The 25,703-nt window shown below is 45.9% G+C and overlaps 2 protein-coding genes across 25 annotated transcripts in view; one reads left to right on the top strand and one right to left on the bottom strand.

Annotated features, from left to right (window-relative positions):
* NPRL3 (NPR3 like, GATOR1 complex subunit) overlaps positions 1 to 4,294 on the top strand; it is a 45,669-nt gene extending 41,375 nt beyond the window's left edge. For all 19 annotated transcript variants that reach the window (XM_074596778.1, XM_074596775.1, XM_074596774.1 and 16 more), the window contains one exon: positions 3,508 to 4,294. In XM_074596778.1, coding sequence (XP_074452879.1) covers positions 3,508 to 3,673 — 166 coding nt within the window. In that variant the 3' untranslated portion in view covers positions 3,674 to 4,294. The remainder of the gene's footprint in view (positions 1 to 3,507) is intronic.
* Positions 4,295 to 6,106: 1,812 nt separating this feature from the next.
* Positions 6,107 to 24,526, bottom strand: MPG (N-methylpurine DNA glycosylase). 6 transcript variants are annotated; one of them, XM_074596783.1, is made up of 7 exons: positions 24,321 to 24,508; positions 22,492 to 22,654; positions 21,547 to 21,659; positions 17,805 to 17,957; positions 16,973 to 17,198; positions 13,404 to 13,608; positions 6,107 to 6,633 (listed from the first exon to the last, which is right to left on the bottom strand). In XM_074596783.1, the coding sequence occupies exons 5-7, from the start codon at positions 17,192 to 17,194 to the stop codon at positions 6,239 to 6,241; spliced, it is 822 nt and encodes a 273-aa protein (XP_074452884.1). In that variant the 5' UTR covers positions 17,195 to 17,198; positions 17,805 to 17,957; positions 21,547 to 21,659; positions 22,492 to 22,654; positions 24,321 to 24,508; the 3' UTR covers positions 6,107 to 6,238. The 6 variants fall into 6 exon arrangements, with proteins under 6 accessions (XP_074452884.1, XP_074452881.1, XP_074452886.1 ...); XM_074596780.1 differs by having other exon boundaries at positions 24,162 to 24,364; XM_074596785.1 differs by lacking the exon at positions 22,492 to 22,654 and having other exon boundaries at positions 24,321 to 24,523.
* Between the last annotated feature and the right edge of the window lie 1,177 nt (positions 24,527 to 25,703).

The raw sequence follows: 25,703 nt of genomic DNA, 5'->3' as shown, positions 1-25,703 counted from the left end.
GCTTATGGCGTCAGCTCTTCTTTTTGCTTCATTTTGAGGAAGAGCAGCCTAACGAGGGCTGTGCCATGGCAAACAGCTCTGCTCTATCAGCGGCCTCCTGGAACAAACTCTTGCTGTAACTGCAGAGTTAGTGCACTGAATAGACTGCAACTGCCCTTCCAAGTGTAGTTCTGTGTGCACAAAAAAGGATGGGCTATTTTCAGCAGAGCAATAAAATTCAGCCCGATACATTTTCTTGTGTCTGTGCCTCCAAACGCCTGTTACTCGTTAAACAGATGGCAGAAAGAGCTTGTGCCTGTCCATTGCTATGCACAGCCGGTATTTGCAAGGCAGAAACCTTGAGGGGAAATAAGGAATACTGAAGCTTGGCTCCAGCATTGGTTGCATTAACCCTCGTAACATTGAATGGGAATTGAAATCCAAGTTCTTTCCTTAGGTGCTGTCAGAGGAGGCATGGCATGTCCTTCCAGAAGTAAATTTAAGAAGGAGACAAGCTCTTTTTGAGATAGGTCTTCGGTAATGTACACAAAGCGTTCCTCGCTGCACATTAAGTAGTGCTTTTAAAGACAGTCTGAGGCTTCAGTGATGGCTTCTCTCCCAAGCCATGGGTGTGGAGTCACGTTCAGGAGTTTTTTCCTTGCTCTTAGACTGGGAGATGGAGGTCCTTTACTCCACAGAGAAATGCTCATTGGTGCCACTAAGCTGTGGACAGTTCTGCTCCATTTTCAAGCAGTGCTGGTGGAAGGGATATCTCCTTGGCCAGAAATAAGCTCATTTGATTTGAATGACTAGTCTAAGATAATGCATTATTTTTTTTAGCATTTAAGAACACTACACTGCTGTTAGAGGGGCAGCTCTTATAACCTGAAGAGGGGAGAACAGTGATGAGCAATGGAAAGCAATAATCTTCCATTGCCGCATGAGGATCTGGAAGTGCACATCTGTCAACAGACATACTTGTGCAGCTTCAGAGGGGCTCAACTGCAGTGTTATGGCCCCAAGAAGCGCCATCTTATGTCCCATTTGGGTCCTGTAAAGGGTCACAGTTCAAAAAGGCCAAGGTAGTGCCCGTCTGTGCTGGAACTGTGAGCCCCAGGTTACAGCTTTGTAGATTCTAGTTGGACTTTTGGGAAAACTTCTTCCTCGGGAGGGTGGTGCAGCCCAGGATGGATTACCCAGGCATGTGGGGGGATCTCCATCCTCGGAGGGTTTTGGAGCTTGGCTAGAAAAAGCTCCAGCGTTGGCAATAGTCCTGCTGGAGCAGGATGCTGGACTAGTCTTCGGAGGTGTCTTCCAGCCGGCATTTTTGTGATATTCTTTAATATCCTCTCTAGCTTTTATTGGAGTGGAAAGTATTTCATCTTGACTGGTTACAAATCCAGACTCTTTTTGAATATAGGATGGATTTATTTATTGGAAAGCTCCTGCTTAGTCTGTGTTTCTGTTGAAAGCTAGGTTGTAATCATTTGTGCAGAAGACAGCTGTGCCAGGAGATGAGAGCATGGGCAATCACAGCGAGCAGCTTTATGGAAGGCAGAGAATATGCAGCTTTTAAAATCTTCTTCAAAATAACTTTTTGAACAGTAATACAAGTTACAAGATACAAAAATTACTGTTAATACCTCGGGGAATGGTCTCATTTTGACACAAGCACAGACAAACCCACACTGTCCCTGCTAATGGCCACTTCTTGGTACACGCTGGTTGCCGTCGGCCCAGGGGAGGAAGCCAATTAGCCTGATTTAAACACCCAGTGGGAGATGCTGCAAAAGGCAAATGCACAGCCCAGATAGCGGAAAGGTAAATACGACGGGAGCTTGTCCGTCTGTTGTTTGTTTGTACTGCAGGTCCAGAAACGTAGCAATTATGTTCTACATAATGGTGCCAATCTGAGAGCTGGCAGGTGAACATCAAAGCAGAAGGGAGTTTGCAGTGTGCTGGGGGCTGCCCCACATCCCAGCCTGCAGGGATGGGGCAGGGAGGTTCCCTGCTCTGAGCTTACATTTGGGAAACGAGACGGGGGTGAGAGGAGGGACATGGCAAATTGGGAAGCAGAGAAACACAAACAGCAGCGGACTGGAGGTAAAACCTACTCTGTGCCGAGCGAGGACGTGCTGGAGGGACACTTCTTGCACAGTGACTCCTTTCCAGTCACCCACGAAGGGCAGTGGGGGACAGGAGCGCCAAGCCTGAGCAGCAGAAGGCAGCTGGGCAAGCGCCAGTCCTTCAGGGAAGGCCTGAGAGGCACCATCCTGCTGTCATGTGAAAACAGGCAGGAATGCTCCAAGGGATACTTGAGTCTTTCGAGGGCTGTTCCTGCAGGAAGACTGCATGAATGAATTGGAAAACAGATCGTGTCATCTCCACTCGGTTTTACTGTCAGTCGGCATGAAGCAGCAGGCCGGCATATTCCTAAACTGCAGCCGGGTATGGAAACAGCAGCAAAAGCTGCTGAAGCGCAGAGGGGAGCGTGATGTGTAACACATGCGGGCGCACATCTGTCTGCGTAGCTGGGGAAGCCATTCTGGCATACGCGTTTGGGCCTTGACGGGTAGGAGTGTTTGAGTGACGTGTGCAGGATGGCTCCTGTGTTTGGAGGCTGTTAGGACAATTAAGAGACCGAGCAGCAGACTCGAGCTTTGTCTGGAGGGCTGGCTTGGCGTTCCGGCTCTGAAGGGTCCCTGGGGAGCAGGTCCTCAGCAATCGGGGACTTGCTGCAGGGGTTTGTGTCGGATCTGGCCGTGATTGACTGTGCAGGGCCGAGATTGTCCGCTGTCCATAGCGTGCTGGTGGCCAGCAAAGGGGTGTCTGTGCTCTCTATTTAAAGAGAACTGGGAATTTAAGAAGTCAGTGTGGTTTTAGCTTAGACTTCAGGGTTTTGGGGCTCTTTGGGGATTTTTTTAACTCCCAGAGCTTCTCTGTGGTGCCCATCATCAAAATTTCCATCTCCCTGTTGTGACTGTTCCACCCACCCCGAGCTGACTAAACCTCAGGCATGCACAACCTGTAGTTACCAAACCCCTTGGGCTGCTGGGAGGGAAAATACGCTCTCAATTCTAAAAGCAAGTGTAGGTACCCCAGCCTGTGCCGCCGAGCTGTGACGAAGGGCAGCGTAGACCCAACTAAGAGAGGGCTGAAGTAAATCTGCCACCTCCTGACTTCTCAAGGCTTGTTGGCACTCATGGTTTTTTGCTTTCTGGAGTTAAAACTATGTTGAAAATTGACAACCTCAGGAAATGTGCAAGGCTAAGAAACCTTTTGATACAAGGAGAATCTTTGCAAAGCCCCGAGGCAGGCAAGTCCCCTGCTTTTCCAGGGGATTTCTGCGCTAGGCATGCCTAAGGTAAGAACTGATTTAATTCACTTTTTACATAAATGGGGGATGCAACCCCAACGCCTTCTGACTTGCGTCCTGTGGGAGAGGAAACCTTGAGGGTGGCAGTATCCGTTCTTGCTGTGTGCGCTTGCTTTTGGCTCACGTGCCTCCCTTGCTCTCCTTCCCCGCAGGCTGCTGCACTATTTCCGAGGCCGACACCACTTGGAGGAGATCATGTACAACGAGAACATGCGTCGCTCCCAGCTGCTGATGCTGTTTGACAAATTCCGCAGCGTGCTGGTGGTCACCAGCCATGAAGACCCTGTGATTTCAGTTTTTCAGTCCCTCTTAAAATGACTCTACTGGCAAAGGAAGGGAAACTTTTGATACTCTTAGTCTAAAAGAGGTCTAAAAACTAAAGGAGGTGAATTCAATTCCTTCTTGCCATGTCACATACAGCAGGTTTTCCCCCTCCGTGCCTCAATTTCCCATCTGCTCCCCGTGGTGACAGCTGAAGACAGTCTGTATGAGGGCTCCAGAGTCTGCAGCAGGACAGTGTGCACTTGCTCAGCCTGGATTCCTGCTGCGCCACGTTCACAGCACGAGAGCTGCTGGTTCACACCCCTTCCCTGACCCTGCTCCCTCCCCAGGGCCTGTGGGAGAGGGCCAAGAACACTTCTACTGCAGTGTTCCTGACAGCACTTCGCCCTTGGGTGGACACTGGTGCATCAGAAGTGCTTTCCTGCTCTCCAACACGCCTGCTGGGTGATTCAGCCGCAAGCACCGCCGGTGAGCAGCCCGGCCCCACGGCAGAGCGTGCACAGGCTCTGCTCCAGGGCGGAGAGGTGTTGGCCTGGCTTTTAGGGAAACGTCCCTGGGCGCCGAGGAATTCTGTTTGATCACCGTTATCTGGCAGCGGTGAGGACAGAGGTAGGAAGGCAAAGTATCACAAGTAAACAGTTTCATGAATGAGAATGACTCGCTCGCTGTGTTACGGCTTATTATTTCCTCTCCCCAGTATCCTTATTACTTAGTACCTGCTGGGGCAGGGCTGTCGCCAAGCAGCCACGTGTTTGTGGGTTTGCAGTTTCCAGTTTTTGGCTGGGGGTGGGGAGTTTGGTTGTTGAGCAGGACTGAAATTGGCTGGCAAAGCTCTAAGTGCATGGACATACAGTTCCACGCAGCCAGGGGCTGGTGCTAAGGGCACTCAGCTTGTCCCCCCCGACTTGTTTTGTTCCTCCATTCCCCTCCCTGTGCCTGCAGGGAACCAGACTGGGAACCTGGCCTGGGTTAAAGAGGTGGCAGCCCCGTTCCTGGGGACAGAAGGAGCTTGTGCCAGCTCACCCCTGGCCTGTGCGAGGCCACAGGCCCCCACAGCTGCTCACTGCTCTGTCCCTGGGGAAGGGGAGGGAGACCTTTACCTCTATGGTGGCGGCTTCCAGGGGCACATGTTTAAAGACTGATCAGGCTCTTCCTTAAGACTGTCCCTTACACCACCCAGACAAGCTGGAGTTCTTCCCAGAGCTGCAGGCTCTCACAGAACAGCTTCACTTGCCCACACAAACTGGTGAAACTGTGAGCTTCACATAACTTTATCTCCTACCAGCAAGGCACAGTCACGCTCAGGAGCACCGCGTCCACAGGGCACCAGATACCCCATGACAGCTTCTTACTCGGGGTCCCTTCTGTGAGTTGTCCCCCGCAGATGCAAGCAGGGATGTTACAGAAGAGAAAAAGCAAGGCCCGACCTAAAAATCAGATCAATGTTGCTGTAGGGCCCCAGCAACTGTGTCTCAAGGTGAGCTACTGAGATCAGCATAACAAGGGCTGTTCAGAAAGGGCCAAACAAGATTTTTTTTTCATATGATGGGGACAAGGGTTTTGAAAAACTTGAGCTTTTTTCTTGCATGTGAATCCTAAGATGGGGGGGGGGGTGTGTCCCTGTCACTCTTCAAACTGCCAGCGTGGCTGCAGTTCTGCAGGTTCTGCCCTAAATCCTAGCGGTATTTTGCTCCCTGTACCTTGTGGTAGGCTGCAGCATCGCAGAAATCTCAGCATTGATGCTTTCTCTGGGTTGGGCTTCACACACTGATAAGTTTTGAACTGGTCTCAAAAGCAGCTGGGAAAACAAACAAAAAACATTCTTGTTCTCCAAGCTGGACGTTATAGACTGGTTTAGGTTGGAAGGGGTCGCTGGAGTTCTTTTTGTCCGAATCTCTGCTCAAAGAAAATGTGTTTGATGAGGTCATTCAGGAGCTTGCTTGTCCAGTGGAGGTCTGAATGTCTCCAGGCTGTTCCCTGAGCTTCCCTGGGCCCCTGTTCCAGTGTTTGACCACCCTCATGGTGAAATTTTTTTCCATACAGCTAATGAGAATTTCCTGTTTTCCAGCTTATGCCCATTGCCTCTCATCCTGTCCAACAAGTCTGGCTCTGTCTTCTCCTCACCCTCCCACTAGGCAGGTGTAGACAACAGTAAGGTCCCTCCTTTACCTCCTCTTCTCCAGGCTGATCTAACCCAGCTCTCATCCTTTCATTCAACCCTGCTGCCATCCATTTTTTTGACTATTCCCCTGCAGCAACTAAGCGATGGCCTCTACTGGGGGCCAGGGGTGCTGGGAGCAGCACAGCATGTCAGAGCTGTGAACCTTCACCACGCGTTCACCTTAACTGAGCCTGGATCCATTCACAAGGGAGAAAGCAACCTTCAACATCCAAAACCAACCTCGGTTCTGGCTGCGAGACCCACGTCAGTCTGTCCCACAAATAAAATTCCACCTTGCCCCATTCATTGTGATAAAGTACATTTATTGTTAAAAACCCCCAAGGTACTATGTGTGCCCTTGCTGCTACCATGACATAGCTTGAGGCCCATCATAGAGAGCACAGTTCGAGTCCTGGCCCGTGGCACACCTGCAAGATTCATCAGCTGCAAGAGATTTGTCCCATTGCTGCCATCTCTCTCTCCATTTTCTTGTCTACAACGCTTACAAATTTGTTTCCTCGTAAATAAAACCTGAGAGGTTTCTGTGCCCACTCTCCCGTGTTGCCAATGCCAATCCTTGTTGTGGCTACCACGTCCTGCTCCCCTGGTAGGTCGTGTCCAGGTACCATCCAGATGGCTGCATCTTGAGTCAGGTCCCTTTGGTCAAAAGCTTTATCAATCCCGAGTGCTTGGCAGAGCTTGGAGGGCCCGTTACACAGCTGCCAGTCCTTCAACGGCTTTGTGGGTCCTTTCCTTGAAGCACTGCGCAGCTCCCTCATCGCATCTAAACCCTGAAGAGGCTCCAGAGAGCGAAGTAAGACTGCAGCCCCTTCCCCTGTGCAGAACAAGAACCACGTGTTAGTACAGGGTTGTTTGTCAAGAACATCTCAGCTTTCAGCCCCACCGCCATCAGGAGAACTTCAGCTCTGGGCCTGCGGCTCAGCTTAGCCAGGGCCTGTCCTTCTCTTGGGCCACTTTGCTTCAAGTGCCAGGCTCCAGAGTCGGCCACTAACCCACAGTCAGTGCACTCCCCTCTTCTGAATGTCCTGTCTCCCATAGCTGTGTCCTTCAGTCATCAGTGCTGACTTGCTCTTCCCCAACCCCACTTCTTGACGTTACTAAGTCTAGCTGCTGCTCCAAGGCTCGCCAGAGGGCAAGAGGTTTGTCTTATGTCAGCACAACGTTCAGGAATAAATACACATATGGTTCGGTTTTGGCATCGCTATCCAAAGCTGCTCCCAGACCCCGTGGATTTATAACAAACTCTGATTACAAGAATTCCAGCTAACAAAGGAGAGGAGGAGCGAGTGCGGATGCTGCCAGCAGAAAGAGGCAGCTTGCAGAGTCGGGCTGGACAAAGAGAAACCCGGGAGGGAGCCGCAGGCACTGGGAGCAGCTGCTGTCTGTGCTGCTGCTGACAGAGCCCTGGCTGCAGGGGTGGTTAATTCAAACACCCAACTGGAGGTGCAGCAGCAGGCGGGGTGACGGTCGCTTTGGGTAACTGCAGAGCTACAGTGGAGAGCGATCCGAACTCTTGTGCCAGGGCAGCTCTCGCAATGCAGGGAGCTGGGGCAGGACAGGGCTGCACTGTCTCTGGCTGCAGGATGCACGGCACTGGGAGCATCACTGCAGCAGAGACCTTTCCATGACAAGAAGTGAAGAAAATGGAAAGATTCTCTTCTCAACTGTGATCCGCCACCCTGTCAGAGCCGCAGGAAACTCCAGCCGCCCACAGCTGTTGTGACCAACTGCCCTCTCCAATTTTGGTGACAGCAAAGCAGCTCCGAGCACAGACATTCCCCCGTGACGAGGATCTCCAGCCTTAGTGGGACAGAAACACTTCCTTGGTATTTTCCACTGGACAGCAAGGAAGGTCTTCTCATGACCTTGAGTGGGCGAGGAGAGCGCCTGGTGAAGCGGTCTGTGTGCTGCCCCACACAGCACCCCTTGTGCTGGGGCCACCCACGGCATTCCTCCCCACCAGCATCTGCGTGCTCGGTGCTGCCGCTCCACAAGAATCCCCTCTCCCTGTCCAGCCTCAAACATCTGGAGCCACGCTCACGCCTGGCAAAGGCTTTTCTTTGTAGGCACTGACAGATCCCTAGGGACCTGCGATTTCCAAAAATAGAATCCCCCTCATATTTTGTACAAATCCCACACTAAATTACCCTCCCGAGCTCACAACTGAGCCTGTCAACTGAGGACCTGGTTTCTGGCTTGGCGAGGTGTGCCTGTTGCTCTGAACCTGCTCAGAGCCCCTGCTGCCCTCCGTACAGCTCGGTGAGGTCAACAGACTCACTTCCAACAGCTGTCGGCAATCTGGTCCCAGGCACTCCCTTCTCTAAGGAAGGGGATTGATGCTAATCTGGCAGCCAAAAGCTGCTTCCCTCTACTACAGTGATTTAGAGCTCAAAGGTCATTTTAGATTTTTAAGAACATGCTCCATGGCCTAATTCTGCTTTTCATCCATGCACAAAGAAACATCCTTCACACTGGGATGCAGCCTCACTCGCCAGGAACAACTGTGGGATTCTGAGCAATCACTAATTACACTATTTGCTTTCATCCATCACAAAGGCAAGTGGATACCGTAGACTTGAACTGACGCGAGTCCTTGGGAGTTCATGTGAAGAGACACAAGCACTCAGAGAAACTGCAGAGCATCTGCAGAGCTGTGGCAGGGGGTAGCTGGCATTTCTGTCTCTGTCTGCTCTTTTTGCATTTCCACCAGAAAGTTTTCGCACTCTTTCTAGCCCTGCACAACGCAGATACAGTTCTCTGCTCTAAGTCAGCAGCCACGAGAGCTTTGGAAAGAGGTGGAGACATCAGGCAGGATAAGAGTGCAGGGATGAGCTGCTGCCTTCTCTGCTCCTACCTGTCCCCACACCCCCCGGCTGATGTTTGGGTCCTCCTGAGCATACCTGCACATCAGAAGTTTTATTTTGACTGCGAAAGAGTAGATGTGAATCCTTCTGGCTCATCTCCTGCCTGCCAGGGCACTCCAGCCTGTCTTCCTCTCTCCGCAGCCTGCAGCAGGTCGCTCGCAGGGGCTGTCTGGCTTCAGCATCTGCCCGACATGGGTACAGCCACTGACACACCAGCAGCGCCAGACCAGAGATGCTGAATATCCACCTCCCATGCCTAAGAGTCACTCCATATAACGAGGAGCATTCAAAGCTACAAGCTGGGATCTAACAACCACGCAGAGGCCAATTCTCTCCCTGAAGAGCTAGAAATCATAAAATGATAGGGAAGTCCCACACTCCCACTGTGCAGCTTGCTGCTTCTTCCCTGGAACAGCTCCAGCTCTCATTCTTGGAAACAGCTGTTGGCCACTGGAGAGAAGAAAATTTTCTGCTCTCTCCACCCGTCTGACTCACTGTTCCCAAAACACTTCCTCCAAAGTCCTAGTCTAGGATCCGAATGTTAGGGGGAAGTCCACGCAGTGTGGCCCTGGGCCTGGGCAGAGCATCACTGGGATCTCCATTTTACAAGCTGTTCTTTCAGATCTGGCAGCAATAAACACACCTTGGCAAATTCCAGAGAAAGAAATAGCAGCAAAGTCAAAGAAAGAGATGCGTGACTGGCATTTACCCTCTTCCCAAAGCGAGGGAAGCCCAATGTCCCTCTTAACCCCAGGGAAAGCTCTTTGTGCTGCCAGGATATACTGTAGGATTCATGGTTATATTTTTCTATAAACTCTTCTTCCTCTATCATCTATGATTTCTCAAAAAACCAATGTAGTGACGCTGGCCGTGGCTTCAGGCAGTAGCAGTATTTGACCCAGTGATGGGAAGACCTCTCACAGTAAAATCCCACACGATGCAGCTTTACCTCAGTGACGTGCACGAAGATTTCCCCTTCCTCAGTGACAAAAAGTATTGGAGACCACCCTTCAGCGCATTATGGTTTTCTGAACACCAAGATACAGTCAGGTGAACTTTACCGAACACACTGACAAGCCACCATTTCTTGCCCCAGCAAAGCGGCAAGACAACAGGCTATGGCTGAAGTGCTCCTGGTGTCTGTTGGCAGCACCAGGCTGGGCTGGGGCCACGCTGCTGAGGACACTGCAGCGGTGGTGGCTCTCAAGGTAAAGTCCGTGCTTTTGTAGCTGCTCTCCCAAGCAGCTCTGCCAGCACAGCTCTGCTGGTGACACACCTTTTCCTATCCCCAAGTGACAGCGCTGAGCCCAGTCCAGCATAAGCCAAATACAGAAAACAGAAGAGAAGGTTTATTCCACCTGGTATTAAAACAGATGATGCTACAAGGTTACACCTCAAAACAAGAGAGCTCTGAAGAGCCAGAGTGTCACGAGCCAGATACCCCATTTTGACAAGCTAAGCAGAAGGGAGCAAGTAGGAGCAGCACATAAAGCTTTGCACATCTCGTACAGGCCTCACATCCTGAGCTGGTTAAGGACCAAGGCGGCCCCAGCATGACTCAAGTCAGTGTTAAACTACTCTTTAAAAGAAAGTCTGCTGCAACAATCCAATTCATGCTGCTTGCCTGGTCCCACCGGCGTGTCTGGGACAGCCCCGTGCAGTGTCTGTGCCAGGAAGGCAGCAAAACACAGGCAACCCAGGGACAGGCCAGCACTCTCATCTCTCTCCAGTAAAAGGACAGCCGCTTTCATCGGGCTGGCGGCTCCAAATCAGCTCTACGGTCACTCAGGTCAAGAGTCTGAGAAGCAGCAGGACAGCAGTCACTGCCAGTACTGAAGAGGATATACTGATTCTCTGAACCGCTTGCCTTCCTCCCACCAGGATCCTGCAATTTAAGCAGCACAAGGAATTGCCTGCACTACAAAACTAGATAGTTTAATCTAAGGCAGCTAAGAATTCATTTGCGATTGTTAGTTTGTGCTAACGTTAGTAAACCACCTAAAACCACACTACATCCTCAGTTAAGTCTATGTGCTTGTTCCAACAGTCTCCAGAAATAAATGCTTTGTTAAAAATCAGCGTATGATTGCATAAGTATTTTGATGCAAACCACCCAGTGGCCAAACAGAAACCTCTTTCAAGAGTAATTTGGAAAATCTCTAGAACTGATTTCTGCTGAAATCAACCTCAGGTTTTCCCCTAATTCTCATGTCATTTGGTATGAACTTTGCTAACACGCATCCGGATCAAAACCGAAAGGCTTAAGACGGGGTCAATTTGTGTGTGTTTGAAGACATCAGGAAACCCCCAAAGACCCTTCCCCTTCTCCATTGCTCCAGCAGTGCCATACAGATATCCCAGATGTAGACCACAACTACTCATCCAAAGCAAGTTGCTCGGCTGTCCTGAGATTTGTGTGCATGTCTAGACTTGTTCTGCTCCTCCCTTCATCTACAGAAAGGTGTAACAAAATGAAGAGATTCTGGGACAGGCAACCAGGATGATAAAAGTTACAGACTGGCTTTGGAGCAAAAGCCTAAGGAAGGAATAACTAGAGTAGATGAGAAACCTTCAGCTTCAAAGACAGCTGAGAGGGGAATATGAAAGATCCCGGGAGATCATAGGAGGCAGAAGACAATACGTGTTCTCTGCTGTTTAATTCCTGCTGCTCTGCAGCTTTGCACTGCCAAAACCCAAGAAGAGACTGATGCAGCTCTGGGACATCACTGGAGATGCGCCCTTTGAAAAGGAAAAAGCATTTAGTGTTCTCTCAGTAATTGGTGTCAGTCTTTCCAAATGACACCTTCAGAAATAATATATTCCTATTCCTTTTATAGCCTCCTGGTCAGTCACTCAGGTTTTCGCAGCATTCCCAGGGAGACCCTGAAGTACTTGGATATTTTGCATCAAATTCCCTGCACAAAGATGATGAAACCACTCACATCAGAAGTTCATGCTATAAGCAGAGCGTGGTCTGTGCTAAGACAGAACAAACATTTCTGTTGCCAGTGTTTCCTTCTGTTTTCTGCACAGCCAGAGCTGGATTCAAACCAAAGTTTCCAAGATCTATCCCTTATCCAGAGAATGAAATGCTTTTGCTTCTACCCAGGTGCATAAGTGCCACCACGAAAGACAACTTCCTCAGTCCTTCCTTCAGACCAAATGACAGGACAGGCTTCCTCTCCATCTATGTCAAGATGGGAGCATCTCAGGTATGATTCCTCCTCAGATTCTTTCTTTCAACACATCTGCACATTGGTGAATACACTGAAAGAGTAAATCCTACTCATGTATCTGTGACACACAATGTGCACAGCCACGCTCGTTACTTCAGCGTGTTCCTGACAAAGCTGTCAGTGACAGCCATGCTCGGTGTCAGCGTAGCTGCATGCATGACAGCTAATGGAGAATAAGTTTTTAACAAAAAAATCCAACTAAATCCATCACAACATTGAGCTCTTTAACTGATTTGCTGCAAAACTAAACACAGGAAAATTTCCCAAAGTATAAATTTCAAAGAAGTCTTTCTAGAATTCAAAAGGCTAAGCATCTTTTTTTTTTTTTTTTAAATAAAAATTATTATTCCTAATATTTCAAACGCTAAGAAGCCCATCCTTAATAAAGAACCATTCTGCTTTCATTATCTGAACAGATTTGGCAGAGACAAGCTAATGAAATCCGCATGTGTTCATCCACCAGGCTCCAGACCTCCATTTAGAAAGACGGGCTCTTCCCCTGCAGTATAACCTGGCCCTGGTTTTCTCCCTGGCTCCTGTCCAAAGGCCAAAACCTGAGGATTAATGGCCACTGTTACAACATTTGCTTTCCACTTAGGAATATACAAGCGGTGGGGTTTTTTTTAAAGCTATATCTTTGAAATGGCAAAAAAGAAAATAAATTATTTTTGAGGTTTTTTAGACAAAATGAGTATTTACCTAAGAAATACCTGCTGCCATTTCAAGGTGTCTAATGAACCAATAGCTTGATTGCAAGGCAAACACTGTCATTCTTACAGGAAAGAAAAAAAAAAGTTTTAGAAGTAACACTTGCACATTAAGAGGAGCTGTGGAAGGAGTGTCTCAGTAAATTCCAGCATCGTTTGATTAGGGTTGATTACGTATCTTGAGAATAATAAAAGACTGAAGATTCTGTAACAGTCTGGGTATTTTGATTTGTTGTGGTTTTTTTTCATTTTAAGATACAGCAAAGCAGTTAAATGCTCCTGGAGTGACTCCTTGGACATCTCAGACCTTTTTGTTTTCCCCAAGATTTACAGCTTCTGAAGATAAAAGTAGGAGACAGAAGAGTTTTTTGTCATGACGACAGACACCGAGATGTAGGCTGTCACTAGACTGCACCACCTTTGAGGAACAAAGTCCACCGAACCCCATGAATAAGGCCCAGGCCATCAAAACTGAAAGCTCCATCCTATCAAGATTATCCTCCAGTCCGTGATCTTTATTTCTGTGCCTGAAAAGCTCACACAGCTCAGAGCTGGGACAAAAACCCCACCAGGCTGGTGACTGTGCAGCTGGAGATGGGCCCTGCTGGTAATGTTGAAAGTTAACGTGCCGTCTGTCCACAGTTACTGTTCACAATGGCAAAACCCAGCTCCCAAGGACAAATTGTCACAGCAAGTCATTGACTTGACGGAGCCCACAGGGAGCTCACGAGTGACTGCAACATGGCAAGCATTAAACCTCTTTCAGCATCAATTTACCTTGGCTGGAAACATTCACGCAGAAATAAATCCCATAGATCTGATACACGTACAGGGTTCCTGGTTTCATGAACATTGCCGCGTTTCGTTGAGTTTGTTTCCCACCTTTCGAGTGGGAAGCTTCATCTTCCCCACCCAGATAAGCTTCTGTTTCAACAATCCTCCCCCAGAGTTCTCTGCCATCAGGAAGTTTGCGAACTAAAATCTGAAAGAGAGGTCAGAGTGCATCAGTTAGCAACCCTCTGTAGAAAATAACCGGAGTGCAAGAGCTGTGGAAACAAAAGAAGTCAGAAAAAAGAACCTGATGGTACTACGAACTCTCCTCTCCACCTAGCAGTCCAGTCTGTAAGCGAATGTGAACTTTCTCAGCTTCTACTGTCCAGGCCATGGGCCAGTACAAGAAGTTCCTACCTGCCATTCGCCCCACAAAATGCCTGGAGTGTCTAGATGTGGCAGTATCACAAAGAACCCATTTATGATCCTAACACAGTAAAGCCCACAGAGTTGCTTTTCTAGTTATTTTCTGTATTCTCACCCCAATCCACCAGGGTTAAGGCAAAAAAGCACCACCATCAACCTTGAGGCATCATGACTGTGTATTCTTTAGACCAGAAGAAATATGACAGCGGCACGATTAAACAACAACTATGATTAGATAGTCTCTCTCCATAGAGATATTTCAAACAAGTCTTAGTCCCTAACCATAGAGATAATCGTGCCCGGAGTGAGTATCGATGCCGTTTCCATATTTTCTGCACCACAGCGAGGGGCAGTGCAGGAGAGCTGGGAACTGGCTTCAGGCAGACACCACCACCACTTTTTGTTACAGGGTGTTCCTTGCTGCTGGTACCTCCTTAAATAAAAGAAAGCAGATGCAGGGAAAAAAAAAACATAACATGACAGTGAAAAGATTATCTTTAAAAATGAAACAATCACTAATTTTCCTACAAAGTTTCTTGTGGTTTGACCTGATTTCTAAACTTCTTATTTTACTTAATGTGCGTTTAAGAAATACTGCAGTATAGTCTCATTAGGCAACAGCTATCAGTTTAATTACACTATATTCAGTGCTTCTATATTTGAAAACTAACCATTCAAAAATGACCTTCAAGAAACAAAGCTTAATTCCTAACAGACGTTTGTGCTGGATTGCTAATGCAGTTATTGATCTGGTCCAGTACGGATGCTCCAGAAGCCAGTTGCAAATGTTGTAACTCTGGTATATCCTGGTTTCCCTACAGCACTCTCAAATTGTTGAAAACAAATCAGTCTATTATTTTTATGAAAAATGCAGTGACTTCAGAAAAGCACTGGTGTTTAGCAACTGCCTGATGAAATGCAATGGGTAGGTTATGATTTTAAAAGCATGCAGGCCTTTCCCTGACACTTCAGACACACCAGACATTCACAGTTAAAACAGTTAAAAATGGTCATCATTCACAATAGCTCACAGTAAACTATTTTATAGAGGTTTTTATTTCTCATTAAGGACATATCTTGGTGTTATGACAGTTCATTTTGAGAGGCTATTTATTGTGTGTATGTTTTAGGGTATTTTTGTGTTTCTAAAGAACCCAAGTATCATGTTTAGGGTAAGCAATATTAATATACCAGGCAGCTCCAAAATTTGGTAGAATTAAGACAATGAATGAAACACTAGGTTACCATTACAGTTACAATTCTAAAAAAAATGAGAGAATAGACTGGGTCATGGGAAACTAGGGGTTATACTTTAAAGACAACCTAAAATTAACATCGAAATCGCCTGGCTTGTAATTCTATGCCTAAATAGGAAAAGTATAGAGTTAGGACTAAAATATCATCTGCCCAGAGTAACGGAGTGCATAAGGATGTCGGAGTCATTAAGATAAAAAAAATGCATCAGCGCTGGGAGACTTCAGGTATCCTCATCGAGAGCAAGTAAATATCACAGTGGGACAAGACACAGGCTATATTTTTTTAGACACCATCAAATGCTTTGCAGAGCGAGTAATCAGGGATCTCACAGGGAAAGATGAAACTCTCAAACTGATCCAGAGCAAAATGCAAGGTCTTTTCCAAAGACTTATCCCTGAAAAACAACTTTGTGTCATGACCACGAACTCTAAAGTTCAGCGTCCTTTCACAAGCATTAAGGTCCAAAAATAATCCAGCAGAGTTCTGCTTACCAGCAACAAGGGGAAACTACATAAAGTAAGGAAGCTTGTTAGGAAGAACTTAAAAGAGGCAGCCAAAGGTTAAAGCTGGAAAGGCAGGATGTCTAGAAAGATAGCAAACACACACAACTATCAGAGACAGGTTAAGACAGACCAAAAAAAAAATCCCAGCAGGGTTAAAAAGCAGAGCAAAGAGGTCCATGACAAGCAAGACAATATCCTTAGAAAATAAAAAAAAAAGCTAGACACAGCAAGACAGGCCAAAATCAACAGTTTGTGGAACAAATTCCTGAAGTTATCTACACCAATGAGAACCCAGAGAGCCTGTTCACCCTACAGACAATAAAGGTATAAAAAAGACTCAGAGAAGATAAGACCATAGCAGTGAAACTAAAAACACGTTTTGCAATGTTTTTTAGGAGGTCCCAGATTGAAACTTTTTATAGGGAAAACACTGGAGGAACTCTCTCCCATGGAAACAGCATGGGAGTTTTCTGAAGGACTCACTAAGCAGAAGTTTAATCTCCCCCACTCTGATTTCCAAAGGCTTTCAACAAGGTCCAAAGATTTCTCAAAGTTTCTGCAATGGGATAAGGGAGAAGGTCCTTTCGTGAACAATTAATGGCTTGAAAACTCAGAAACAAGAGACAGGAATAGCATTTTTCGGAGTGAAAAGGGTTTAACTGCGGGACTGTGGAGTCCCAAATGTCTCCACAGCCTGTGCTGCCTCGCAAATTTGCGTTAATAACCTTGGAAAGGTGATCACTAGAGAGCTCACCACAATATCAAGTTATTCAGAACAGCAAAAATAAAAGCAGGTAGTGTGAGACACATCTTTCAAAGCATACAGGGCCGCATCAAAGAAAGTACCAAGCAGTCTGCTGAACTTACAGATAAGAATGAAATATTTGAGTACGCTATGACAGGGGGTACTGGTCAAGAAAGGCAAGGGCCTGCCATGCTATTAGCATCACAAGAAAGTAAAACAGAGGCAGAGAAGGAGATGTTGCTGACTTGCAGAGCATTACTTTCCACTGGGCTAAGCAAGAGCCAAAAAGAAATAAAGGAATACCTGAAAGGAAAATAACGAGCCTGAAACAACCTTCAAACCACAAACAGCAAAGTACATTTCAGTAAACCAGAAAGAAGGGAGAAAAAAATCCACAAAAAACTAATTCTGAAATGTGACAACAAACTAAACCGGAAAATGACTCCCCTGACTTTGTCCAAAATAGATTTGGCTACTAGTCTTTAAATTCCACTGAACTTAACAAGAGAAGGAACAAGAGCTGTATTCCTAAAATAGCAAAGCCCCGGAGTCAAATGGCAAAAAAAGAATTTCATCCTTTTACACGTAGTTATTAGCTAGCACATGCTCCATCCAGCACAGCAATCTCAGCGTTCGTGTCTTACCTGTCCCAGAAAGGACTTGGCCAGACTAATACAGGGCTGGTTGAAAAAATCTGCTTCTAGCTGGGAAGAATTTTTTTTCTCTACTGCAAAATATTTGCTGCTTTTTGGAGCAGAATCCCCATCAGACGTAGCATTCAGGTTCACCAAGGCATCAAAAGGAGGGAAGCTGGAGTTGCTTTGGAGAGCACTTAATTGAGCCAACAGCTTTCTTTTTCTCGGCATAGTTCTAGAAAATTGATATAAAAATAATTAGGAATATAAAGTTTATTTAGAAGTAACTCATTTCTACAAACTCTTGTTTTCATGCATCTCTCCACAACAGGGAATCTGAAAGCTATAATAATCGGACAACCTTGGCAAACTGCAGAAGCAGGTGACAGATTTAGCTGTGTCTACATCAGGCTAGGCAGATATTGGGCTCCACTGATAAGCAAACAGAAAACTGCAGTTTGAGTATTCATCTTTTAAGAACCGTAGATAAAAAGCAACTCTGCTCCACTTAGTAAAAATAAGTTTGCTGTTAGGTTAGGAAACTCCAAAATTGAAAACAAAGATGAACCAGTACTATACACTTTTTATCTGGAACTAACGTGATCTGTTAAGCAGACAGGAAGCAACCACCTCAAAAATTGTGCCGACTCAGAAAGTCTATAGAAATGATGTATCGATCATTTCAAGCAGTAACGTACCTGGATCAGGATTCACAATTCCATGGGACACAGAACATTAAGAGTTGGGAGATGCCCTATTTACAGTCACAGTGACAAACTTGATCACACTGTAGAAATGTTTGTGTTAGAACCTCCACAAAATAAGCCTGAAATTCACCTACCAGAAAGATGAAGAGCAGTGTGTTCCAGTCAACAGGGTGTATTTGTGGCAACTACGTAACCTGAGATTGTTCTTCTGGGTTTGTCACCAATTTACTACGCGAGCTTCAAAATCTTAATGTTTTGGGGTTTTTTCTGTGCTGCAGTCCTTATACCTGTCGAACAGGAACAAACTTCTTTATTCACTGTATAAAGCACTTTGAAATAGGCTAAGAGATTTTGGAGCTGGAGATCGTGGTCCCAACAGTGCATCGTTAGCTCAAACTCAGGAACAATTTGCAGTTTTCTATTGGTCTAGCAAAAGCCCACCTCCCAGTTGGGGCATTGCTGGAAATGCTCTTTAGCCTTTTTTACACTGCATACATAAAAAGCTGAAACCAAACTTTTTAAAATCTCACATTGGCACTACATTTGGGAAGCGTCAGCCTCAAAAAAGGACTCTTATAAGAGAGTGCAAAGACACTGAGTTTTAGAAGACGTGTCATCAGTTCTGAAATTCAACCACATGTAGATCTAAGGGAAAAAGGCAACATTATACCTAATTAGAAATGGAAAAAGAATCCTGTATACAGCTGAGCCTGCAAGGGAAGTATATACATAATTAAGTAGCTGTTGCCACCCATTTTTCCACCAGATCATCAGCTTTTAAAAATTACTATAAAAACCTTCACCATCAAACCCAATCTTTGTCTTGCTCTGATGTTTCTCACAAATAAAAATCCACCAGCAATCGTTTCCTTGAACTACACTGAAACAAATTCAGCATTGCTACACTCTGGATCACCAGTGCCAATACCCCAACTTCACTTCAGAAGAATCCAGACACAAACATATAAAAATAGGCAGTAAAAAAAAAAAAAAATCGCATTGGCATGACTGGCAGGGAGGTGGGATGTTTTTATTTTTTTTCTGAATATTAATTCTTTATTGCAATAATTCAGTGTTGTCAGAGACTTGCCATAGAACGGCCAGCCCCAGGCCAGGTATCCTGCTCTGAACTGTGGCTGTCAGCTGTTGGAAATTCCTAAAAATGTTGTTGGAAGTCACCAACCTGCCTCAAACAAAATTGCCTGGTGATTTCACAAATTACAGTCCTGTCTAGGAGAAAGGGCACGAATAGGAAAAAGGGTTGCAGGGAGGAAGGGACGGAAGAGGAGCACTCCCCCATACCAGACTGACCCTCTGCAGGACTCAGCCAAGGGAATGCTCCACGCTGAAGACAGTCCCTCCAGACTTCTCTGACAGTATTAACTGGAACTTCCAGTTCATCAGCCATACATAAAACCGTGCTGAAAACATGGCAAATTTGAGTGGAGCATTAACTCGTTTGGTAATTTGTGCTCTTATGGAATGCGACATCAGCAACAGGATCCGCCTGGCACCTATTGCCCTTCCAATTAAGTAATTCTTAAAAGCTGCAAGTGCTCTCATGTAAATGTTATACTGGCAGCCTTAGGGCACTTCTAATTTCATTGCTATGGGCTGAGCCTAGACAGATCTCAGCACTTTCAACTCTCATTAGAAATAGCAGTAGGATACTACTGCCTTATCGTCATGAGAAATGGGTCACATGCAAAAATGCGATTGCTTTAAAAGAAAAATGCAGAGTGAGGGCACTGCAATACCATCTCAGAAATCCAGAAAAACACCAACCTACCCTTCGTCTCCCTGCTTGTTCATACCAAGATACGAAACATAAAACCCTATTCCTCAAAATCTGTCTACACTTTCTATAACGGATGTTGCTTGTACATATAAATCCTTTCTTGCCTGTGAAAAAGCACACTGTAAAAGACAGCACCCGTCAAGTACCCAAGCTCTATGTATTTGGGAAGTAAGAGACACCACCTCTTAACGTGTAAGTCTACAGACAAATTCTGCAACTCTTATTTCTATCTAGATTTTCTTGCTTGTAGAGTAAACAAATTCTACTTCTGTGCCTCAAATAAGAATCAGATGCAGGTTTAATTGCTTTTTACTACTCCTGTTGTAACCAAACTAGCTACAAGTTGTTAAGCACATGTGTGTACACATGCACAAAAAGAGTATGGAAGTCAGAAAAGGAAGATCAAGAGCTCAATAGGTCTGCAAAAGTGCCTAAAGTGTTCAGGGCTGCTGGGCTAGTCTCCAGCAAGTGTTTAGGGACCCTGCAAGCCAGAATCAGAAAGACACTGAAAATCTCTGTAAAATACAGCTCAGCGGCAGATACACCCTGTATTCCAGGCAAACTGAGTCTACACAGGCTTCTTTAATCCTGCTAATAAAACTGCATTTGTAGGTATTTCCTTATGAACTTACTGAGCTTTCACTAAAAGAAGGTAAAAAAGAAAATCCCACCAGTAATTTGCATGTACTTTTGGCTCACAGGTCCAGATACCTGCAGCTGCAAAGTTTTCCTCACGCATATCTATCTTCCTGAAGATACGTACGTAAGGACACATTGCCATTTCTGGAGAGACAATTCCTCATACCAATTCCCAGTCGTACAGATTTTATGTGGGAATATGTAAATGGTCAATGCTGGGTCAGACCAAAGGATGTGTCTCCCTGTATCCTGCTCTCTAGCACAGATGAAAAGCAGGAGCCTTGGGAAGAACAGAGTAAGCACACAGTGCTTCTCCATGCATCCTCTGCGTCTCCAGGCAGGAACCTTCTGAACCAGGCACAGTTTGTGTGTACTTAGCAACTGTGAGCTTATGCAGCCTTCCCTGAGCCTGTGAAAAACTATCCAAACCAAGGCTTTACTGATGAAGAAAGCTTCATAGAATTAGTCATTATGGCTCCAAAAACTCACTTATTTTGTGCGTGACATTAGGACTGCTCCCCACCCACATGAATCAGTTTACATTTGCAATTCATCACTGTCAGCCCTCTTCTTTACCACCTCAAATAATGTCAAGCCAGCTGGAAACATTGTTTTTCCAGGTCATATACAAAACATCCCTGCGGCACCCCACTGGTGACCTCCAGCCACCAGGCGGGCTGCCCATTTACTCACATCCTCTTTCCTATCTTTGCATCAACTATTTATGACAGGGAACTCCCTTATTATGTCAGGGACTGCTCAGGTGAGGGCTCCTGTTTAAGAGCTTCCTGAAACCTGAGTACAAACTGTAAGCCAGACCTCTCAACGTGCTTATTTAGACCTTTAGAGAATTCCGACATTTTTTTAAGGCATGACTTTCCATTACAAAAGCCACATTGGCTCTTCCCCACTACATAGTATTTATGCAGGTGTCCAATAGCTATATTTTCTACTTGTTCAGTTGATAGTGGTCAAACTTCTTGGTCTGCAGCCCACAGATTTCCTCTAGAACCCTCTTTAAAAAGTAGTGACACATCTGCTGCTCTCCAGTCGACAGGTATTAGCTTCCAGTGACAAGGGAGAGGCCATCGTTAGCAGCACTGTCCCTGGGGGCTTCATCTGGTCTGGCAACTTGTTCCTGCCTCTTGTCTATTTGTTCCACAAACTCTCACACTTCATTTTAAGCCAGATCCTTCAATGAGTTCTCAGCAAGAAGGATTTCCATCCACCTTCCCTGCCTGATCTAACCAATTAGTAAGTTAATAACGTATAGCTTCCTGAACAGCAGTGTGAGAAGCAGGCAAAAAACCTTGGAAGAAGAGTGCAGGCAGGAGCCAGTACATTGTAACTATAAATATTAAGTCAATCTCTCCACAGAAAATCTATGTGCAATCCTACTAATACCTCAAAAGTATGGCAAAATTAATGGTTTCATTCACCTTACTGAATGCTGGGGATGTCATTTCCTGCAAGACGTCCTTGCAATCCCAGTCCTCGCTCCTACTGCCTACTGGACATCTTGAGCTTTTCAGAATGAAACTAACTCATCGTTCTGTAAAGAACAAGGAAGATAAAAATGAGGGAGAGTGATGAAACGCCATGAAAAACCCCAAAAGCCTTCACAGCAAAATTACGCTCCGCTTTGGTTGACTCTCTTAAACCATTTTGTTTTGTTCTGCTTTTGTCATCCCCCCCCAACATTCTAGCTGCTATTTTTAATTGAGTGCCAAACTTGCATATTAAAAGAAAGCAAACAAGTTAAATATAATACTGACAATGGATGTTAGCTAGCTCAGCCTCCTGAGATCTGAGTTAGCCAAGCCAGCATTTAGCTAAGCAAGGCAGCATTTACTGAGGCCACAAACACTGATCACAAAATGGACACAAGGATTCAAAATCATCTGCGGTTTAGGTTTTTCCTTTATATCTACATTACTTGTAGCAGATGTACATTGGGTATATTGGGCTAATCATCCAAGAGCTGTAAGTCTTATTTTTTTCCACCTATATGACAGCAAAGAGAACACTCCTGATTTGTAAAGCACACGGAATGAGCCATATAAGGGGATACAGAACTAGTTACACTTAAGTCTTAGGTATCCATCTTATAAAACAACCCTAGAAAATACATTCCTTCCTCAATCTTAATATTGCACAAGAAACAATTTAGTTCAGGCATGGGGATTTGACTCAGTGACTAAAGATGTTTCACCAAAGCCCTCATTAATGCACTGTCAAAAAGGAAAACTTATGACTCAAAAGCTCAAACATCTGAACAATATCCACACAGAGAGCTCCGCTAAAGAGTTGAAGTACCAGTTGAAGTACCAGTAACTGGAAGACCAGGAAAAAAAAGCATAAGCAGCAAAGACACAAAGATTTACCTACAAAAGGATCCTGGAGTTGGTCCCTGCATGTGCATGGAAGCAGAGGGCTCTCACACCTCCTCCTGAGAAATCAACCCTGGGCTCAGGCTCAGAGAAAGGACCTGTTCCACAGCCAGCTTTATAAAGGAGGACCGTGTGAAGTCCTATGAGAAGCCTTTGACTTAAAAAGAGAGAGAGATTATTTCCTCCAGATTTCAGGCCAAGCTACTCAAAGAAAGGCCTCAGTATTCACGCTTTGCACAAAGAACCTGACATCTCTAACAAAACCACGTGGAGGGAATCACAGCCACAGTTTGTCATCAGGCACAAGACAGTAACAGCTAAGGTGCTGCTCAAGGTGATTAACTTGGGAGCGATTCAATGCACATGCTACCAGCATCTCTCTTTAGTGAGAAGGTCCCTTTCTTCTGTTTTCAACCAGAGAAAAGGCTTGTCCTATGCTTAGCAATCCAGGATGAATCTGTACAGCGTATCCTTGTGACAGAGGCATATTTGTGTGTACTTTGCATTGCGTTACCAGCCACTGTTAAATAGTTATAATAAGAAAACAGAACACTGGATCAAAGCCTTAACAGATGACAGTCTGCAGAGATACAAGTGTAAATGCAGGTGAAGATAAATAGCTGATGTAATGTCCACCACTATCATGGTTCAAAACACTAGAACAAAGCCTTCAGGCCCTATACAAACAAAGAAGGATCTGAGGAGAGAGGACCATTTCCCGCACAGCTTCGGGTAATATGCTGTATGTGACAATAGCTTGCTAATAGCGAGAGAGACAAAAAACTTCTGATGACAGAACAGAGGAACAAAAGCAGAAGTCTCTTCTACAAACACATGCTTCCAGGAAAGCAGCAAATCACTGGTGACTCTGAAAATCTGAGTCAGACCCAGATCTGACCCAGGAGAGCCCAGAGTCGCTCATGACACAGCAGCCGTGTTTCTAACACGGCAATCTTATTGAGAAAAGCGTCAATTTTTTCAAAAGAAGCTTTGCAGTATGTTTCCATAGGCTGGGTATTTCTCCTCCTTTCAGGGTCCAAACTATACCGCTTTCTGCGACACAACGGCTGCTCTTCTGACATTTAATTGTGAAATCGCTCTTCTCCCAAAATCTCTACGGCATCTATTACCAATTCCATAGCCTGCTTGCTTACTTATGCACAAAAATGGCCAGAGGACGCTGTCTACGGAAGAAAAAAGTGACAGGGGAAGCTAGGAAAATCACAGCGCAACCTTATTTATAGTGTCTTTGTATACCTTATTTAACTGGCTGATCACACGCCATTGCCCACACACACACTCCGAGCTGTGCTTAGAAATGAGGACTTTACTTTATACCCCATATTTATTACAGGGTCTTTGCTGCATCTTTGATCCGCGACATACGTAAAAGTGGTTTGTTATGGTATTACAAAGAGTCGCTTCCACAGGCGGGCCTGTTACACGGCACACACAGCACTGAGAGCCTTGAAGGCAGCACAAAATCCCTCACAGCTACCCAGGGGCGGCCCCGGCACCGCCCGCCGCGCAAGGCAAGGCCGGAGGGGCCCCTCCGGCCTTGCCGAGCGCGGCGGGCGGTACCGGGGCCGCCATCATGCCCGTGCCTGGAATCCCACCGTTATCCACCGGAGCTCCCTCACACAGCCCCGGCCCCGCCAACCCACCTTCCGGGGCCTCCCCGGCCGCTTTCCCGCTTGGGCCGGGCCGCGGCCTGTCAAACGGCGGAAGCCGGGAGCTTTCCTGAGGGGCGGGCCCGGCGCGGGCTGAGGGGAGGCGGGCCTGAGGGGAGGGAGAAGCGGCGGTGGAACCGCGCTGCCGCTCACCGGGCTGAAGAGGCTTCTTTCACCTGACAGCTCGCTCTGTAGATGGCGGTGGTCTGCAATCGCGTTGATTTACAGCTTTTTTTTTTTTTTTTCCTGACCTAACTTAATCTCCTGGTTTTCTGGATCCCAGATCCTCTGCAGGCTGTCTTTGAACTCCCCCTGGTTTTCAGCGTCCCCTCGCACTCTCCTTGCTGTTTCGTATTAACAATATTCAGGAAAAAAAAAAGGGGTAGATATACGTTCTGGTGAATACAAATGGACACAAGCTGGCTGTAGAGAGAGCTGCGTTAACTATTCTGCGTTAATTATTCCCTCAGTTCCCCGAGGAATGAGTATCTGGCCTGCAGAAAAATATTTTTGGCTTCAGCTTTTAACCAGATGGTGCATATGGTCAAAACGGGGTCAAAATATGATTTTCCTCACAACTTTCTGGAGACGTGCAGCCAAGGACATTGATTGATAAACAGGGGTTTGCACAAAGGGTATGAGGGAAAGTCTGATGGATCAAAATGTATTTATTCTCGTTTGTATAATAAAATACTGATTCCAGGCCTGCACCAGCTAGGAGCCAGCCACACAGAGGAGGAGCACTTATTGTCTGCCCCATTTGTAAATTTGCAAGGAAGAAGAATAAATTACTGAACTGACTAAAATTCTAGGAGACATCGGCAGCTTTGGAGGTGCAGCATGTGTACGAGTGGCTAAGGGTGGCCTTATGGAGGCAGAAATGGGGACTAACTATTCAGTGGTGAGCTCAAATGTGAGGAAGCCAGATAAAAAGCTTTGATATTCCTGTAAACCCTGAATTGAACCCAGAGTTACCAAATTTTACTATTCCTGTTTAATAAGAAGATGTAAAAAAATCCCCAAACCAACCATGAATGGAGCAAATGCAGAGTCTGTTACACAATATTCATTCTTTTTGACCATGAAGAAATAGCTAATGTACTTTGGAACCCACAGTGACACCAAGAATGCACTGAAAAGCCCTTAAATCATTGTTGTGAAGCCTGATAGCACTGCTACGGTAGTGGTGTAAAAAAGAAAGGGAAGGAAACATGCATACATCTTAAAGCTATTGATACTTTAATTGGAGGTCTCTGTATGATTTTTTTAGTCAAAATGGACAAAGATAAGCTCACAAGAGTTAGGATTCCTTGGAGAGATGTTACCTGCTGGCTGCATGAATGTATTTAGTTCCAGTCTGAAATCAGCCGTTTGTGTTATTAGCAAAGATGACAAGAGAAGTTTTAAAAAATCATTGACAATGTTGACTGAGTGTCTCCAAAAGAGCATCTTGGACTTCCTGACTTGCATGGTTCACATCCCAGCTTTAATATGGTATTAATATAAGAAAGGAAGACCAAGAAAGTGCATGAAAAG

This window comes from Larus michahellis, chromosome 8 (genome assembly GCF_964199755.1).
Source record: "Larus michahellis chromosome 8, bLarMic1.1, whole genome shotgun sequence".
Classification (NCBI taxonomy): domain Eukaryota; kingdom Metazoa; phylum Chordata; class Aves; order Charadriiformes; family Laridae; genus Larus; species Larus michahellis.
The sequence above is the reverse complement of the archived record's forward strand: the minus strand, read 5'-3'. Positions and strand labels throughout refer to the sequence as shown.

Excerpts from the sequence above, each read along its gene's own strand:
- MPG (XM_074596784.1), bottom strand. The coding sequence starts at position 17,194 with ATGCCGAGAAAAAGAAAGCTGTTGGCTCAATTAAGTGCTCTCCAAAGC. Across the intron at positions 13,609-16,972 it reads CCAAGTCCTTTCTGGGACAG|ATTTTAGTTCGCAAACTTCC; the intron begins GTAAGACACGAA and ends CCTCTCTTTCAG. Across the intron at positions 6,634-13,403 it reads CGTGAATGTTTCCAGCCAAG|GGGAAGGGGCTGCAGTCTTA; the intron begins GTAAATTGATGC and ends TGTTCTGCACAG.